Below are 16,880 nucleotides of genomic sequence, written 5' to 3'. Positions count from 1 at the left end.
CTTCATGTAAAGTGATAGATATGAAAAGCAAATCTGATACAGGCTCCCCCAGTACTGCTGCTGAGATGGAAGATTGTCACTCTCTAGCCTAATCTCCTTTCCTCTCCTTCACAGGCAGCTGAACTGGGAATGGCGTCAGCCTATTACACGTATATCTTCACTAACCTGGTAAGACGTTTTCTCAGCTCCTCTCCCCTGCATGTAGAGTCACGTTAATGGCAGCAGATCTGCTCTGTCTTGGTGGTGTTTGGTGGAACCACAAGTTCAGGGGAGTGGAGGAGGATTTCTAAAGTTGGGGAGATCTAGGATCCCTCCAGGAACCCAAACTTCAGATGACAACAAGACCTCACTCTGACACGTGTGTGCTGAAAAAGGCTTAATCCACCAGTGGCACCGATTCTGTAGAATGGGAAACAGACACAAACACTAAGGGGGTTCTCATACTCCATACCCTGAGACGTATCCCTCTTTAGAACCGGTAACAGAGACACTTGATCTCCTGATGGGGAAAGCTGGGCTCTAACCACAAGACTAACCTTCCTCCCCTGGATGAGCTGGGATAAAGAGGTGTTAGGGATAGATAAAAGCATCATTTATAATGTAGGCCTTACTCGAAGGATCTGATCCAAAACCTGAGAAGACAATGGGAGTCTTTGCACTCATTTCAATGGGCTTTCGATGAGATTCTAAGCGACTGATCCTGCAACACCTACTTACCCAGTGTGACTACTTGCATGAACAAGGACTGCTTGTGTGAGTAAAGGCCGCAAGCTTTCAACGCAGCCACAGGCTTTGGTAGCATAAACCAAGAGCTGAAAGTGAAGCCATCCCTTAAAGAAACTTTCCACTGGCCCCTCTGTGATTCTCAAGGATGGAACTTAAATTCTAAAAAAAAGATGGCAAATCTTAAAAAAAAAAAAAAAAAAAAAAAAACACACACACACCAAACCAACCATGTTTTCCTGGGGTGGAAATACTCTGTAACAAAGTGGGTTGGCGTCTCAGCTGGTGGAAATCAGCGCAGATCCGTATAGCCATGAAAGCTTGGGCGAAAGGGGAGCAGGCTGTTGCAATAGCCAGAGAGAGGGCTGCAGAATCGCACCCAGAGAGGGATATGAGACATATGTCTATGTGTCACAAGGGGGAGTGACTGTGTGCATTAGGGGGAGAGGGAGACGGAGTGCATGTGTGAGACAAGGAGAAGGGGACTGTGTGAAGGCAGCAAGTGGCGGGGGTATATTTTGTAACGTGGCTGATTGGATTTAACTTTACAGCTCCTGTTATCACTAATAGGCATCATGTGGCTAGATTCCCATGCACTATGCTGAACAAGAGGCAGTGGGCTTAAGTAGAAGCAGGGGGGAAGCCAGGCTCTACCGTCCAGCGGGTCTTGAAAACAAGCCGCCAAGCAGGGTGGGGGATAGCTCAGATGAGCCCAGACACCTATCAAGTAGGGATGGTTTAGGGATAATGAAATCTATCCTGCCTTGATGCAGGGGGATGGACCAGATGATTAACTGGAGGTGCCTTCCAGCCCATATGATTCTCTGATTCTATAATTTCTATGAATATTTATGCCTGGGTGCACGCGTGCCAGGAAAGCCGAGAGCTGAAGCGTGCTGTGTGTCTATGTATTTGGGTGGGAGACAGACGGAAACAGATGGAGCCAAGTGTGTAGGAAGGGTGATCCAAACGTAGGAGAGGGAGAACGAAACGGATGGGTGACAACACTGAGAGCAAGGCGGGGAATGGTGTGAAGAGCTGGAGTGTGAAAGGAGGCGTCAGAAAGAGAAAAATTTCACACACAGTCTCCCTCCCTGTGCTAATATCATTCCAGTTCATGCTCAGAGTCCACTCCATCGTTCCTAACCGTGGTCAATACCATTCCCCAGTGGACTAGTCCATTTGGTCCTAGTCCTAATTAATTCAATATAAATGATTGGCAACTGCGTGAGGAGTAAAGAAACCCTACTAGAGGTCAGCTGGTAACATAAATCTTGAGCGCAGAGCCCAAGCTTCTAGGATCCTCAAATGTCAGGTTACTTTGTATTCAGGTGGTGGTGGTTTCATATTGTGATTTCTAGTCCAAGGGTTCCTTCTTCCAGTGAGCATTCTTTTATGTACCATCACACCAAGATGACTCGAAGAAGATCAGGTGCTGTACATACACGCAGTGAGAGATAGTCCCGGCTCATGACGGTTCCTCTTAGTCACTAATCCAAACAAGTTGATGTAATTGTGCCCCCGTCCCAAGAATTACCATTCCTATTGGTCTCCAATCCCAACAATGGCTGTTTTAATTGTTTCTCAAACCCAACCACTATCAGTCCCCCCACCCCAATTGGTTCTTAGGCCTGAGTATCAATATGGCTGGCTCTTAATCCCAGTCAGTATCATTTGGTTCCTGGTCCCTACTGACTACCATTGTACTTGGCTTCCCATGCCAATTGGTATCAGCACATCTGGTTCCCAAGCTCTGGGATTGTCACTTAGTCTGTTATCAATACTGGGTGTAAAGTACCAACTCTGTAAGAGGGGGGCCCTCTACTTCTCCTATAAGCCCCATCTAATGGGTAAGGAGCAGGAGGTGTTGTGAGACAGTCATCAGTCTAGATAGGATTGCGAGGCAGAGGAGGCCTCTGTTGGGCGGCTCCTATATCAAGACTGAGAGTTGCCTGAGCCTCAAGACCCCACCAAAAATTGGGTTGGGTTGTGTGTGCAGGTATCATCTCCGTGTGGTCTGTCATTTCAAGTAATCTGTGTCCCAGGAAGCCAGGGGATGGCGAATGTGAAAAAGAACTACCTGCTTGTGTTCCAATCACAGAATGGCCAAGAGGCTCACCCATTGCCACAAGTTGGCCTGGATGCTAAATGTAGTTGGACTGTGGGTTGTCTGGCAATCCTACAGACTGCCAGGATGGAGCAAATCAGCCCTACTGTGCCCTCACTGCAGGAGGGTAACAGGCTGATTAATTCTTAATCCCAGCAAATCCAGCTGGCTTCAGAGGACTGAGGTCCAGAGTTAGTTCTCAGTTGTAGGGAACCCAAGCCAGAATGAAGAAGACCAGGGAAACCCCTCACCCAGTTTAGCTGATTCCATTCATTCCCCATCCTCATGAGTTAACTGTTCAGGCCATTGTGAAATCTATTCAATTCTAGACTGGATGGTTCCAAAAGCTAATACTGTTCCAATGCTGTACTGAGTGACTCAAATTTCCTAGTAGATCTGGTTCTCCCACACGACTAATATGCAACTAGGTTAAACATAAACTCATCCTCACTAGTTCTAACAGAGACTGTGTTGCCAAATAGTTAGAGCACAAGCCTGGGTTTCTACTCTTAGCTCTTTCAGTGACTTTGTGTGTGATCTTGGGCATGTGTCTTCAACAGCTCTGTGCCTCAGTTTCCCCATCTCTAGATGGGGAGAATAATTCCTGCCTCACAGGGTGTGTTGTGAGGCTTAATTTATTAGTGTTCTCAAAGCACCATGAGGTTCCCTGAGAGAAAGTGCAATATATTATTACCAGATCTATTGTTATGAATGTCAACTACACCCCAAAATTGTGTGTGTTAAACCGTTCTTGATGTAAGCCCTGCTGTGTGCTATGGGCTGTGGTAATATTCAGTAGAGATGGGCCTAAATCCAACCCCCCATATCATCGCCACCAGGTGTATCTGTCTCATTCACTTATCACATCCTGTGACTTGTAGGCCATAAACTCTCTTGGGCTGAGATTGTTGACTTTGTTACTTCTAGCATAGCTGGGCCCTGAGGCTTGATTGGGGCTTGTAGACGTTACCATAATACAAATAATAAATGATCTGTGTCCGTACAGCACCTAGCACCATGGGGTCCTGATCTGTGACTGGAGTTCCTGTGGGCTACCACAATACAAAAAATGAATAACACCTCGGAATTTGCATGAGGGGCAGTTCAGGTTTTGGCTCTTGATCCGGATCTGAAGTTTGCAACCGAAGCCGGTTTCTCTAACCCAGTTTAGAGCGATAGGTTAGAAAGAAGAGGATCCTAGAGCCATTCGCTCTTTCTTGAAATCAATCAAGAAGAGTATCTATTTACTCCAGTTTCTTTATCCACTTTGTTAAAAAGCCCAGCTCTTCATAGAGCTGACTGGGTTTTTTGACAGGGATCATTAAGAAGAAGGGTGATGCTGGGCGAAACCTGGGCAGATGGAAGAGATATTTAAGGAAATTAGTAATATTTAAATGGGGACGGGAGATGGAAGCGAGCAATTTAAACTAATAAATCTGGAGGGATTATCAAGCTGCTAATGAACCTACTGAGGTTTGCAACGACTGCCTAATAGAAAAGATAAAATCACTGCTCTCTGCTCTCTGGGAGAGCAGGCGGAAAGACGGTTTAAATGGAGGAAGAACCTGCCAAACGAGGGACTGCCGGTATGTGTAGTTAAAGGCACAGATATGAAACTAATGGGAGCTGGGGAAAATAATCGGACCTGAGAGAAAGGACGGGGGGTGGGGAGGTTGGAGGCTGAGTTATGCACAGGCAGGAGGAACTGGAGGGCGTATCTCCGGGCATTAAGCTCATTATAGCCATTACAGCAAGTGTTTCCTGAACAATGGGCAGTTAGGCATCTCTATATTATTTCTTTTCTCCTCTGGGGCACCGGATGGAGGCAGGTTGCTGGGACTTGATGGCTTTCACACGGAGCGGCTAGATTGGGGAGGCTGGCTGCTACATATAATGATCAGTGATTCACAGAGCTTAAACTCTATTAATTAGTCAATTCAGCAGGGAGGAAGCTTGGCACGTGAAAGCAGATGCCAACCTCCGGCAGAGGGATCTCCCAGCCCTTTGTGCATATAGGCTGAGGGCTAGATGCAAGGGCTCTGAAGTGAATACCTATAGAATAACTTATGGGTACCTGTGAATTCATTATTGGCTTTCCCCAGCCAACCAGGGGGCAGACATCTTGTCATCGTGAGGAGTTTGGCCACGTTTTCCCCATGCTCGGCCCGGAATCAGAATAAATCTAATGAAAGAGAGTTTATTTGTAGCACTTTTCATCCACAGATCTCCAAGGAGGGTGTTGTCATCCATGCTTTCCAGATGGGGAAACTGAGGCACGCTGAGAGGAAGTTACCCAAGGTTCCACAGCAGCTCAGTGTTAGTGCTGGGAATGGAACCCAGGTCTCTATTGATTCCTGGTCCCATTCCTGTCTTTTTGAACCACACTCCCCCACCCATCCCACCCCAGCCTGGGGGGAAATTTTAAATTGTTTGTGGCTACCTTGTCAAAGGGGGGTGGGGGCTTAAAAATCATCATCTGGGCTGGCCCATGAACATTAAGGCTCTCAGGAAGCACTCTTTTTTGTAAGTAGAAGTCCTCTCCAGTAGCGTTGTCCAGATTACCCTCTCCCTTCACTAGCTTATGAGGTGTTATACACCGCTAGGATTTTCACCATCCACCCAGAGGTGGCTGCATTTCAGTGGTGCTCTGTGCGTATGTACAAATTTGCCAAGCCCTTTGATTTCTTCCGGGATGAAAAGTGACCGTGTAAATGTAAAAAAGGAGAAAAAACAGGGAGTAGAGACAGAGCCCTGTGCTGGACTCTTTGGCAGCTTCACATAGTCCTGGGAGTGGTCCCAACAGCAACGGCATCTCAGACACACACACACACACACCCTTTGGCTTCCCTCTTGTAGCTAGTTGCTGTTGACCCAATAGCAGGTGCTGACGCCATTCTCTTACCTGGTTGCGCTGGCTGGCTGGGGATAAAATTCCATTCCTTTCCCCCTGTCACTCCCCACCCATGTGTTCCAGGAGTAGAAAGTAAGCAAGCACATAGCACCTATTTCTCTGTGTGCATCCAGACCCCTGTAGGTCTTGCAGGGGCATATAGGGGAGGGGGGCCTTACTCCTTCCTGAGTGCTTCTGTGGATATTCTGGCCAAGTCCCAGTCTAGTCCATAGCGACTAAAACTCCTAATTAAAAAAATTTGTTTGGCAGAGAAACTTGACTTGATAACCATTGGGGGGGAGGGAATGCAGACATGTTGGCATTTGATTTATAATAATAATAAGGACGATGCGTAGCTAGAGCATTGCAGATAAGCTACTGTGAATTGCAAGGAAATAATTGCATGTCCTAGCCCTAGAAATATTTGAAACCACCAGAGCAGATCACGAGAGGCTTTGGATGTCTTCAAAACCCTGTGATGGAATTAATTCCTTGTAGCTCATTAATTCCATGTAGCTTGTTGTTGTTGTTTTGGCCTTTAAAAAAAAAATAGATGGACCTGAGGCTGGATTTAAATTTCAAAACATTTATCAGGGAGATTAGATGGAAATAATTGAAACTATTAAAATTACTAGTACAAGAGGGAAGGTGTGAAAGAATTTTAGTAGCGCCTGGAGTCAAACAGTATATTCTTTGTATGTTGTTTTGTTCTCTGACAGTATTGTGTCGTGTTGCTGTGCCCTGATAACTGCTGCTTTGTTCCATTGTCAGAGCTGGCGTAAATCTGGGGGGGGGGGGGGAGGGTTCAGTGAAGGGAAAAGATTCTTCTATATAAAGAGTGAGATTTTCAAAGCTGCCTAATTGGTTTGGATGCCCAGTTAGAAATTAATGGGAATCTAGTGTCTAAATCCCCTAGACAGCTTCAAAACATGTCAGCTTTAGTTTGTAAATCACTTTACCTCCACTTATGTTTATCTCATGCCTGCCTCCTGAAGGCTCCTAAAGCGGTATAGTGAATTAGGGTACTGGCCTGGGAGTGAAGAGACTAGATTTTTATTCCTGATTCTGCCACTGACCTGCTATGTGATGTTGGGCAAGTTATTTCACCTCTCACTGCCTCTGTTTCCCCTCCCACTCTTTGTCCGTCATGTCTATTTAGGCTGTAAACTCCTTCGGATGAATCTTACTATGCATTTGTCTGGTGCCTTGCATCATGGGGCCCTGATCTTAGCTGGGGCAACTTAGCTCTACTGTGATACAAATAATAAAAAAGATGATGGGCCTGAACCAAACTGATATAAACATCCTTCCAAATTTGAATTTTGCAGAGGCAATCTCTACTTTGTGTCTTTGGGTGGAGTTCATTCTGGTGCAAAGGGTCCAGACAAGGCCCTTTATACTATTTAAACTTTTCCCTATGTTAGGGGTGTAAATGGCGTGGAGGGTCTTGGGTAGGCACTCTGCCCTGGGTGAATTTCGCCCATTGGGATTAAGAATGACAACTCAGTTAAAATACAAGTGGCCCAAAGCATCACTTAGAATTCATCGGAACTTGAGGATTGCCATATCCAACCACACCATTGGTGCCTCCAATCCAGTCTCCAAGGAGAGTGTAAGAAAGCTTCTCGTGGGCAATTATAGGAGAGTTGGCCTGTGGAGGAAGCTCTCTGTACCCCTTGCTGGTACAATAAATCTGATCTTAACTTTGGTGAGGTTTGAGACGTATTTAACTTGTTTCCCCCAATATGTTTAATTTGGCAGTGGCCTCACAACTTCCCATTCCCTGTCCAAAGGAGAAATGTTGGAGTGCCGTCGGAGTGAGAGACTTCTCTCCAGACTTGGGGCCTGATGGAAAGATCCTGGTTGGGAATTTCCAGGCTGATTCAGAGATTTAGACACACAACTCCCATTCATTTTAATGGGGGGTGTCTAAATCCCCTAATGACTTTGAAAAACCTCCGTCCCTCTTCTCCTATTTCCAGTCCCAGTTCTACAGACACAAAAGGACCTAATTCATCCCAGGTGCAACTCCATTACATTCAGTGGAGTTGCACCAGGGACTTGCTTTTGGTCTCGAGGGGTCTGGAGTGTTTGGATGAATTTGGGAGAAGGATTGGAAGTTTTGGATGCTGTTCTGCTTAGAAATTCTGGAACTTTTGAGATCCACCTGTCAATAAAGGTAATGACCCCAAGAAACCCTACTTTGGAAGGTCATTCAGACTACACCTCCCAGAATGCTCAAATGACCCAATATGTCTGAATGAACCCACAGGAAAAAAAAAGCAAAAATTCGTCATTCAAATGACTTTCTTCTGCCAGGAAAATTGATTTTTTACTTGTGGTTTATTATACCATTATTGACTCAGTCAATATATTGTAAGCGAACTGAGCCATTCAAAAAAGCCATAATGCATTTAGCATAATCCTGTACACTTTAGTGACCAAATAAATATGTTTTTAGAGCAACTTAGAAATGATTAACAAGCTCAGCAGTTCAGCATTTATGGATCCTGAAGGCAACAAAATCCACAGAGGGGAGAGCATCAGATTCCAAAGGCAGGTCTTCTCCTGGTGTTACACCTAACATAGGAGAGGACTAACATGCTTTCATTGGGAAAGGCGCCCCAGATTTAGGAAGAACTAACTATCTTAAGAGACAAAAGCTGTGCAAAATTCAAGCGTCCCATTCATAAAATCAACCCGTAGCCACACACAAAAGGCCGGTGTAATTACATTGATGTCCGGTGTGTCCATTTGTTCATTTTCATAGATTGTGGAGTGAGGTGTAGTGGGGCGACTGCCCCACTCCATGAGAAAAAGGGCTGGAACAGGCTGGAGAGACTGCGCAGACCTGCAACCAATCAGCAAGAGCCTGTGGGGAGCCAATCAGGGCCAAGAAAGAGGCAGCCAATCAGGGTCAGGCTGAGCCCTATATAAAGGCTGCAGCAAAGAAAAGAGGGCAGTCTCTCCCTGACTAGCAAGGGAGGAGGACTGACTCCTGAGTTGAGGTAGCACCTTGGACAGAGCAATGCTGGGCAGGCTCAGGGGAGCAGAGGAGAGCTCCGGCCCGTTACCTGCCAGGCTGCGGCCCCTGCTAAAAAGGGTCAAGAAGGTACAAGGGCCAAAGGGGAAGTGGCCCAGTGAAGATAGGCAGACAAGGGGAGAGAAGGAGGGCAGAGAGAGGCTGCTGCTAGAAGGTCCCTGGGTAGGGACCCAGAGTAGTGGGCAGGCCTGGGTCCCCGTCTCCCCTGACACTGCACCTGGGTGCAGAGGAGCGTGGCTGATATAGACTGCAACTTGCCCCTGAGGTGCGGGGCTAGACTTTGGGTTGTGGTTGGCCACTGAGTCAGGGGAAAGCTGAAGGACTGCCATTACCTCCCCCGCCCCAGAAGGGGGTGAGAATGGAGTAGTGGGCAGTGTCCTGAAGAGGACACCGTGGTCCAGAGAGTGACACGTGTCCCGGTGGTGGAGACAAACAGCAGAGCAGACAACGGGTGAGACACCACCTCAGAGGGTGCTCCAGAGCTGGACAGAGCTAATTCCCAGAGCAACCAGCAGGAGGTGTCACCGTGGTGAGCACGCCCTGCTACAGAGGGGCATAGAATCACAGAAACATAGGGCTGGAAGGGACCTCAAGAAGTAATCAAGTCCATCCCCTTGCACTAAAATGGGAATACTAATAATGGAAATTTCCCCACTTCATTAACTTTAGCTGGTGTAAATCATCATTGAAGTCAATAGAGGTATTCCAGTTTACACTAGCTGAGGATCTGGTCCCGTGTTGGTAAAGTACCTTCAGATCCTTGCATAAAAACTTATTCAAAGTATAAATTGTTAGACCAAATCCCCGAGGTCCTTACTCGGGTTTTACTTGGGCAAAACTGCTATTGAGATCAATGGGAGTTTTGCCTCAGTGAAGATGGAGTAAGGAATTCAGGATCTGAGCCATTATTAAAAACCCTTCCAGCCCCCCCACTCCTTCCCCCACAAACAGAAAGACAAAAGAAAGAGGCCAATATGTTCTAGTCCCACAGGGCAAATCCCCAGCTGAAGGAAATCAGCCTAGTGCCACTGAAGTCAATGAGCCAGATCCGAAGCTGGGGTAAATCAGAGTGGTTCCACTGAAGGCATTGGAATTTGGCTAATTTATGCCTTTTGGGGATCTGTCCCATAATTAGGGCCCTACCAAATTCATGCTCCATATTGGTCAATTTCACAGTCTAGGATTTTAAAAATAGTAAATTTCATGATTTCAGCTATTTAAATCTCAAATGGCATGGTGTTCTAATTGTAGGGGTCCTGATCCAAAAAGGGGTTGGGGTGGGGGGGGGGTGGTTACGGTACTGCTCCCCTTACTTCTGTGCTGCTGCTCACGGCGGCACTGCCTTCAGAGCTGGGCAGTGGGGGAGCGGCGGCTGCTGTCCGGGAGCCCAGTGCTGAAGGCAGAGCCGCTGCCAGCAGCAGCGTTGAAGTAAGGATGGCATGGTATGGTATTGTCACCCTTACTTCTGCGCTGCTACCCGCAGAGCTGGGCCCTCAGTCAGGAGCCGCCACTCTCCAGCCACCCAGCTCTACAGGCAGCAGTGCAGAAGTAAGGGTGGCAATACCGTGACCCCCCTAAAATAGCCTTGTGACCCTCCCTGCAACTCCCTTATGGGTCAGGACCCCCAATGTGAGAAACGCTGGTCTCCCCCGTGAAATCTGTATAGTATATGGTAAAAGCACACAAAAGAGCAGATTTCGTGGGGGACACGTTTTTCAAGGCCGTGAACTTGGTAATCTAATCTCAGACCCAGGCAGCAGCAGCATTTGAGGACCATTTGGAGGCTACTAATCAGCAAATCTGGAAATCCAGTGAAGCCCTTACAGTAATCAACAGGGGAAGATATCCGCGTGTGTCAAGGTCTCAGTGTCACTGCGGTCAAAAAGAGCAAAGCCTAGCAATTCTTCCCAGGGTGGGAGGCGACCCCGTTGCTTTGCTTCCCCGGGTGACCTGGTTTCTTAAAAGCATGATAAGAATCTCGCAAAGGAGCGAGATTCTGTGCACGCAAAGGGGACGCAGAACAATATTGCCAGCCAAATTGATAGAAGTGGAAGGCACTCAATAGCTGACACAGAGAAACTAACAATAGCAAATTGTCCTTCTCGACATTAAGAGATAAGCAATTACCAGAAGCCAATCACTGATGTGAGATCAGCAGTGTGACAATGCAGATAAATCCCAAGGCTTCTGAGCCTTGAGTTTCAAATACGTGTACCTATCATCGGGTTATTACAATAGCAATAATACTCTTGCCTAATGCCTTTCGACCAAGGCTCTTGGATCTCTTTGTAAATATTAATTAAGTTTCTTGACTCCCCTGTGAGCTAGGTGAAATTGGGCAACAGAGAGAGTAGAGGTGATTTGATCAAGGTCACGCAGCCCAGGCTGGGAACGGAACCCAGGTGTCCTGACTCCTGGTCAGCCCACCTAAGCACTGCTCACCGCTCCCTCTCACTGTTAGTGATAACCCATTGTATGTGGAACTTGTGGCGAGGCGGGATGCATAGCTTATACAGGAATTGGTCGAAGAAAAATCCCAAGACCGTGATCAACCTTGATCCGTGTTACACTGAGGCAGTGTGTGTAGTGGCTAGAGAAGACCTGAAATTGACTCTCTTGCTCCATCCTTGGCTCTGCCGTTGGGAACATGCACAAGTCATTGAGGGCCAGAACCCCAAAGGTATTTAGGCTCCTACCTTCCACTGATTTCTATGGAAGGTAGGAGCCTAAATCCCATTGAGGCTCTGGACCTTAGGCTCCGATTCAGTAAAGCATTTACGCACGTGTTTTACTGGTGATTGAACAGACCCATTTCCAATCAGGTTTGGGGCGAAGCAAGGATTCTCCTCGGTCTTAGCCTTTTGGATTTATTCTTCACTGCGATGCTAGAGGAAGCCCTCCATGGTTCTTCAAACGGCATCTTTCTACGCTTTCGCACTATCTAGCTCTTTAATCTCTCTAAACGACATGCGAAGAGCAAGGTGATTGAAGTGTTGATCCAGGAACTGCTCTCCACCCATGACTGTGCCTCGTGGAACACTCTGAAACAGCACTACAAGATTTCACAAACCGCTTTGCTATGGCGGCTCATCAGATGAATGAAAATTGAGGCTATGTATCATCCAGTTCCTCAGCGACTTTACGAAGATCCAGCAACACGCTTGGAAGATACCATGCTTAAAGCCATTAAACCGTTCACTTACCTCTGCAGCATGTTAACTAATGAAGCGACAAGCAAGTCACGAAGTGGATGCGTGAATTCAGAAAGCCAGCACCGCACATGATCTGGAAGCAACACGGAATATGTCAACAGACAAAAATCCAAGGGTATAATGCTGTTGTCCTCACAACATTGCTCTACGGGTGTGAAAGATGGACCATTTATCAATGGCACATTAAAAAGCTTGACAGTTTCCATTAGAGACCCTATGATAACTGCTGGGTATCAAATGGAAGGAGCGGGTGTCCAACATAGAAGTCTTGGCAAAAGCTGGTTCAGTTGGAATTGAGGCTCAGTTGATTTGTGTCCAACTGAGAGGGACGGGTAATGTCATTCATATGCCTGAGACTCATCTAGAAAAATAAATTCTATATTCAAAATTAAGATCTGGCAACTGTAAGCATGGAGGGCAGATGGAACTTTTCAGAGATGCTCTGAAACAAAATCTGCACAAGACAAGTATTTCTGAGTTGACCTTCGAGTCTGATCACATGGCATGGCATCACGCCATAAGGGTAGGTGTCCATGTCTTTAAGAACCCCTTGGGCAGCTGGCAGCAGACCGCCAGGCATAGAAACAAAGTGCAGCTCACTTAAATCAAGCAGGGAAATGGCTCTGTGGTCAGTGCAATAAATATTGTTCTTCCCAAATTGCTCTCTGGAGCCATGCGAAGACCCATTAGTACAAGCTGTGATTGTCAACGGGTCCTTGGCATCGCAGTGACTAGTGTTATTAATTGAGTCTCATTGATTTTAGTGGGATTTAAGTATTTGTTTGTGTGGTCCACTTTTGAGAGTTCCCCCTCTTTGCCATGCCGCAGAGGATATGCATTGTTACGCTGCCCAGCTATAGAGCCGGGCTCCTTAGCTTACGCTTTTATCTCTGGAGGCCCCCAGTGCAAGCCCTGGCCATCACACTTTAGGCTAAGTACCTGCTCTAAGAGCATTGCTGAACAGCAATGGATTATGATCTTAGGCCGCATTCCTGCCACCACTGAAGTCAACGGGAGTTTTTCCATTATTTCAACTGAAGCAGGATCGGCTCCTTAGCAACTCTGTGCCTCGATTTCCTCATCTGTAAAGCGGTCATAATACCACCACTACCCGTTAGGGGCGAGTGCGGAGCTTAGCAAATTAACAACGTGCTTTGAGAGGCTACGCTGAAAGAGACAATGTGAGGGCAGTACATTGACGCTCTTTTATTATATAAAGAGAATGGACAGACCTAGCAAGGTGGGAGCAGAGTTTTAAAAAAGACGCCAATCCAAGTAGTACAGCGGCCACATCCCCAGCATGGGCTGAAATCAGTGAGGATCGTGAGTGCTTAGCCCCAGTTCAGATCAGGCCCTTAATCATTGTATGTGAGTCAGAGACTTGTGTGGAGCAAGATGCTGAAACCTGGTGATGGGTTTATAGTCCCACAGACTGGAGAATGTGTTCCGTAAATCTCCAGCTCATCATTCACAGCCACCAAGTTGAAGCTCCCCACGCTGAAAATGTGACGTACAGAGGCTGGCAGTGCTGTTTTTATTAGACAGCTTCTCCGGATGAGCTAAAGGGTTAGGTTTGAGAATGCAGGCCAAGCACTGCATGAAGAACAGAAACCCAGGCGTGACTTCAGCCTGTAATAATTCCTGCAGTGCTGTCTCCCAGGGAACCCCTTTCTATTCTATTAGTGAATGGGTGCCTAGTGCTTTGAAAATAGAGCGTGCCATATAATCGTTAAGTGTCATTATTTAACTGTACACATTTTATGGGTAAAGCCATGGACTGGAAATCAGGAGTTCTGAGTTCTAGTCCCTGACTTTGCTACAGATGCACTGAGCAATTCACTTGTAAGGCCTCAATTTTCAGAAGGTTCCATCAATTTTGGGTGCCTAGCTTTAGACATTCTGGGCCTGATTTTCTGACCTCCAGCACCCTTCCTTCTTTCCCAGTCTGTGATGTTAGTGGCCATTGTGGGTGCTCAACACCTTTGAAAGTCTGATTCAAGGAGTCTTGAATCGAGTGCCTAAAAATGAGTGGACACTTGACCTTTTTGGCCTTGCTGGCTTTGTGCCTCAGTTTCCCCCCGAGTAAGATAAGGATCACACCGATAATTAGCCACATCCCAGGATTGCTTTGAGGCTCAGTGCAGGAGAGGTACAATGGAAACACAAAGTACAGGGTTTTTTTTATTTTATTTTATTCCTGGGAGAAACCAATCTGTGAAAGGTTATATTGTTTATGTCCTGGTCGGTGTGTGGGCGCATGAGTAACTTGCATGAGTGTATTTACCTGCCTGTCATTTGCACCTGCTTATGGGTTCATCTGGTAGCCAGATGACCAAAGGCATCTCTTGTATGAGTGCACATGGTTATGAAAGCGTTGGTGTGTGAGTTCTTGTCCCGAGAGCGGTACTGGGAGTGCAGATTTTGCTGTGAAGGACAAATGACCTGTCTCTGGCCAAGGTGATCAATCAGTGAGAGGCAGCACAGAAAAGGAGGCTGGGAAGGCTGGACTGGCAGGTTTAAGGGCTTGGAGTATCCCACTAAATAGAATTTGCTGACAGGTATGAATTAGTCTCTCAGCAGCTCCTTGCTCTTGGGAGCTATTACATGACATGCAATCTTCCAGCCTGCAAAAGCACAGGCCCTCAGCACAGACAGGAGAGAACAAAGGCACCAGTGACGAAAAGAGAGGAGGAAAGGGAAGGCAGGTTGTGCCAGCAAACCAGTAGCATCCTGTGCACCTCAAGGATCCTTCCGATTCGCAGCTAAGAAGCAGAGAAGTGCTGGGAGTGAATTGCATCCCCTCTGTAACCCCAAGAAAGTGGCTGCATCCTACAGAGAGGTGGGTCCAAATTTCTGATCCAAACTTTCCATGAGGGTTTGGAGTTCTGATCCCAGGCATTGATTTGGCCTACTCAAAATGTAGAACATGATGTATGATAATAGCGTAGTATGTAACCTCATATTATACTAATACCACTGACACAGATGTGTTAGCCCTGGGCTTCAAATGGCTCAGCAGTGGTCAAACGGGGATTGGGAAGCCCAAAGAGAGGAAGGATGGTCCAGCGGTTAGGGTGCTAGGCTGGGACCTGCAAGACCCAGCTTCAATTCCGTGCTCTGCCACAAACTTCCTGGGTGGCTGTGGGCAAGTCACTTTGCCTCTCAGTGCCTCAGTTTCCCATATGTACAACAAGAATAGCAGCATGGCCCTATCTCCTAGGGATTTTGTGAGGATAAATGCAGTAAAGTTTATGAGGTGCTCAGGTATTATTGTAATAGGAGCACCATAGATAAGAGAAGTGGTTGAGGTGATATCAGGGTTAGCTAACCCTGACCTAACTTTGACATTTTCTGTAGTGTAGACGCCTTCTGTAGTGTTAACACCTTTTACCTCTATGTAGCAAGTTGAGGTAGATCTAAAGGGTTGTTGGTGGACGTGGGTTTGAATCCTGGAACCCACGTCCACCTGTGCTGAGGGCCTGTGCTCTTCTCCAGCCTCCCTACATGTCCTTTGGCAAACCATTTAAGCTCTGAGGTCTCCATTTCTAAAATGGGGATAATAATTCCCTACCTCTCGTGAGGCTAAATCCATTCAGGCACATGAGGTGCTGTGGTGAAAGGGGCCATATAAGAACCTAGCCATCCCAGTCTCTAGAGCAGCCTCCCCCATACTCCCATTTGCCTTGCACCGGCGCGCAGAAAGCAACAATGCTGAACCACTCCAGACGCAGCTAGGCATTAAAAACCCACCCCTTCCCTTTGGCTGGCGGTAGCTAGAGCGGAGCTGAGCGATGGGTCTTCAAGCTCGGGAAATCAGCTGGGCAGTACAGGTGTTGAATTGCAAATGAGTCTGTGTTTGGAAAACGTGGATCTGCAAATGTCAAGCGGCGTCAGTGGCCATGTAAGAAAAAAATAAATAAGGGACGGAGGCTGAACAAACGGCTTTTAAATCAGTCAGGCGCAGTCACCTCTATGCCCTCCATTGCTCCCTTGGCCTCACCAAATCCCTCTTATCCCATTCCAAATGAAGCATCTCCTCCAGGGACTGTTTAATCCACATCTTATTCTCGAGTCAACTCTCCATTCATTTACTTATTTGTGACCTGGGTGCATAGAATTTTCATGAGAACAGCTGCAGAAAAACCTTTCTGGCTGGGGTTGGAGGTGCGGCCAGGGGGAGGCAGGGTGGCTGGGCGGGCATCTGCATATGTACAGGCCATTCGGTGCCCAGATGCCATGGTGATGGGTGCCTTCTGAATGTGATGGATAAACAGAGACTTGTTTTTTAACAGCTGGAGGTTAGCCTAGAAAAAGAGAGAGATATGTAATGAAAAGTGTCAACATAATTTGAGCTGGAAAAGTCTTTGGTTAACATTAATTGGAGCGAATTTGTCTCTCTGTTTTGTCAGCAGGCGCCTATGGGCTAGTCAGCAAAGAAGGCAGTGGGGCCTAGTGGATAGAGCGCTGATTTGGTGTTCAGGGGATCTGGCTTCAATTCTCTGCCACTGGGTGACTTTGGACAAGTCACATAACCTTTGTGTACCTCAGTTTCCCTGTCTGTAAAAGGGGGATAATGATGCTGACTTCCTTTACAGAGTGGCTTGGGATCTACAGATGAAAAGTGCTAGATAAAAGCTGGGTACTAGGGGACCAATTCTGCAAGGTGCTGAGCGCCCTCAAATCAATGTCAGAGAGGCCAGTTGTTTTTTTTTTAAATCCACTGATTTTTGGATGCCTCCATTTTTGGTAGGTCCATCCCAAGACACCTATAAAGGGGCTGATTTTAATGAGTCCTGAGCACCTGTAGCTCCCGTTGGCTTCAGTTGGAGATCTGCCGGCACTGCTAATATATGCCTCAGTTTCCCCACCAACACAACAAAGCCAGCAAGCGCTAAGGGCACCTCT

The 16,880-nt window shown here is 46.9% G+C and overlaps 1 protein-coding gene across 8 annotated transcripts in view; it reads left to right on the top strand.

Moving 5' to 3' along the window:
* Positions 1–16,880, top strand: part of GRIK4 (glutamate ionotropic receptor kainate type subunit 4) — a 317,543-nt gene that overhangs the window by 236,397 nt on the left and 64,266 nt on the right. For 7 of the 8 annotated variants that reach the window (XM_042851897.2, XM_008164539.4, XM_042851896.2 and 4 more), the window contains one exon: positions 115–168. The exons of the other annotated variant lie outside the window; for it this stretch is intronic. In XM_042851897.2, the coding sequence (XP_042707831.2) occupies positions 115–168 (54 nt within the window). The remainder of the gene's footprint in view (positions 1–114; positions 169–16,880) is intronic. 8 annotated transcript variants of the gene reach the window in all.

Source organism: Chrysemys picta, chromosome 16, assembly GCF_011386835.1.
Source record: "Chrysemys picta bellii isolate R12L10 chromosome 16, ASM1138683v2, whole genome shotgun sequence".
NCBI classification, from domain to species: Eukaryota; Metazoa; Chordata; order Testudines; family Emydidae; genus Chrysemys; species Chrysemys picta.
This window is presented reverse-complemented; position numbering and strand designations above follow the sequence as displayed.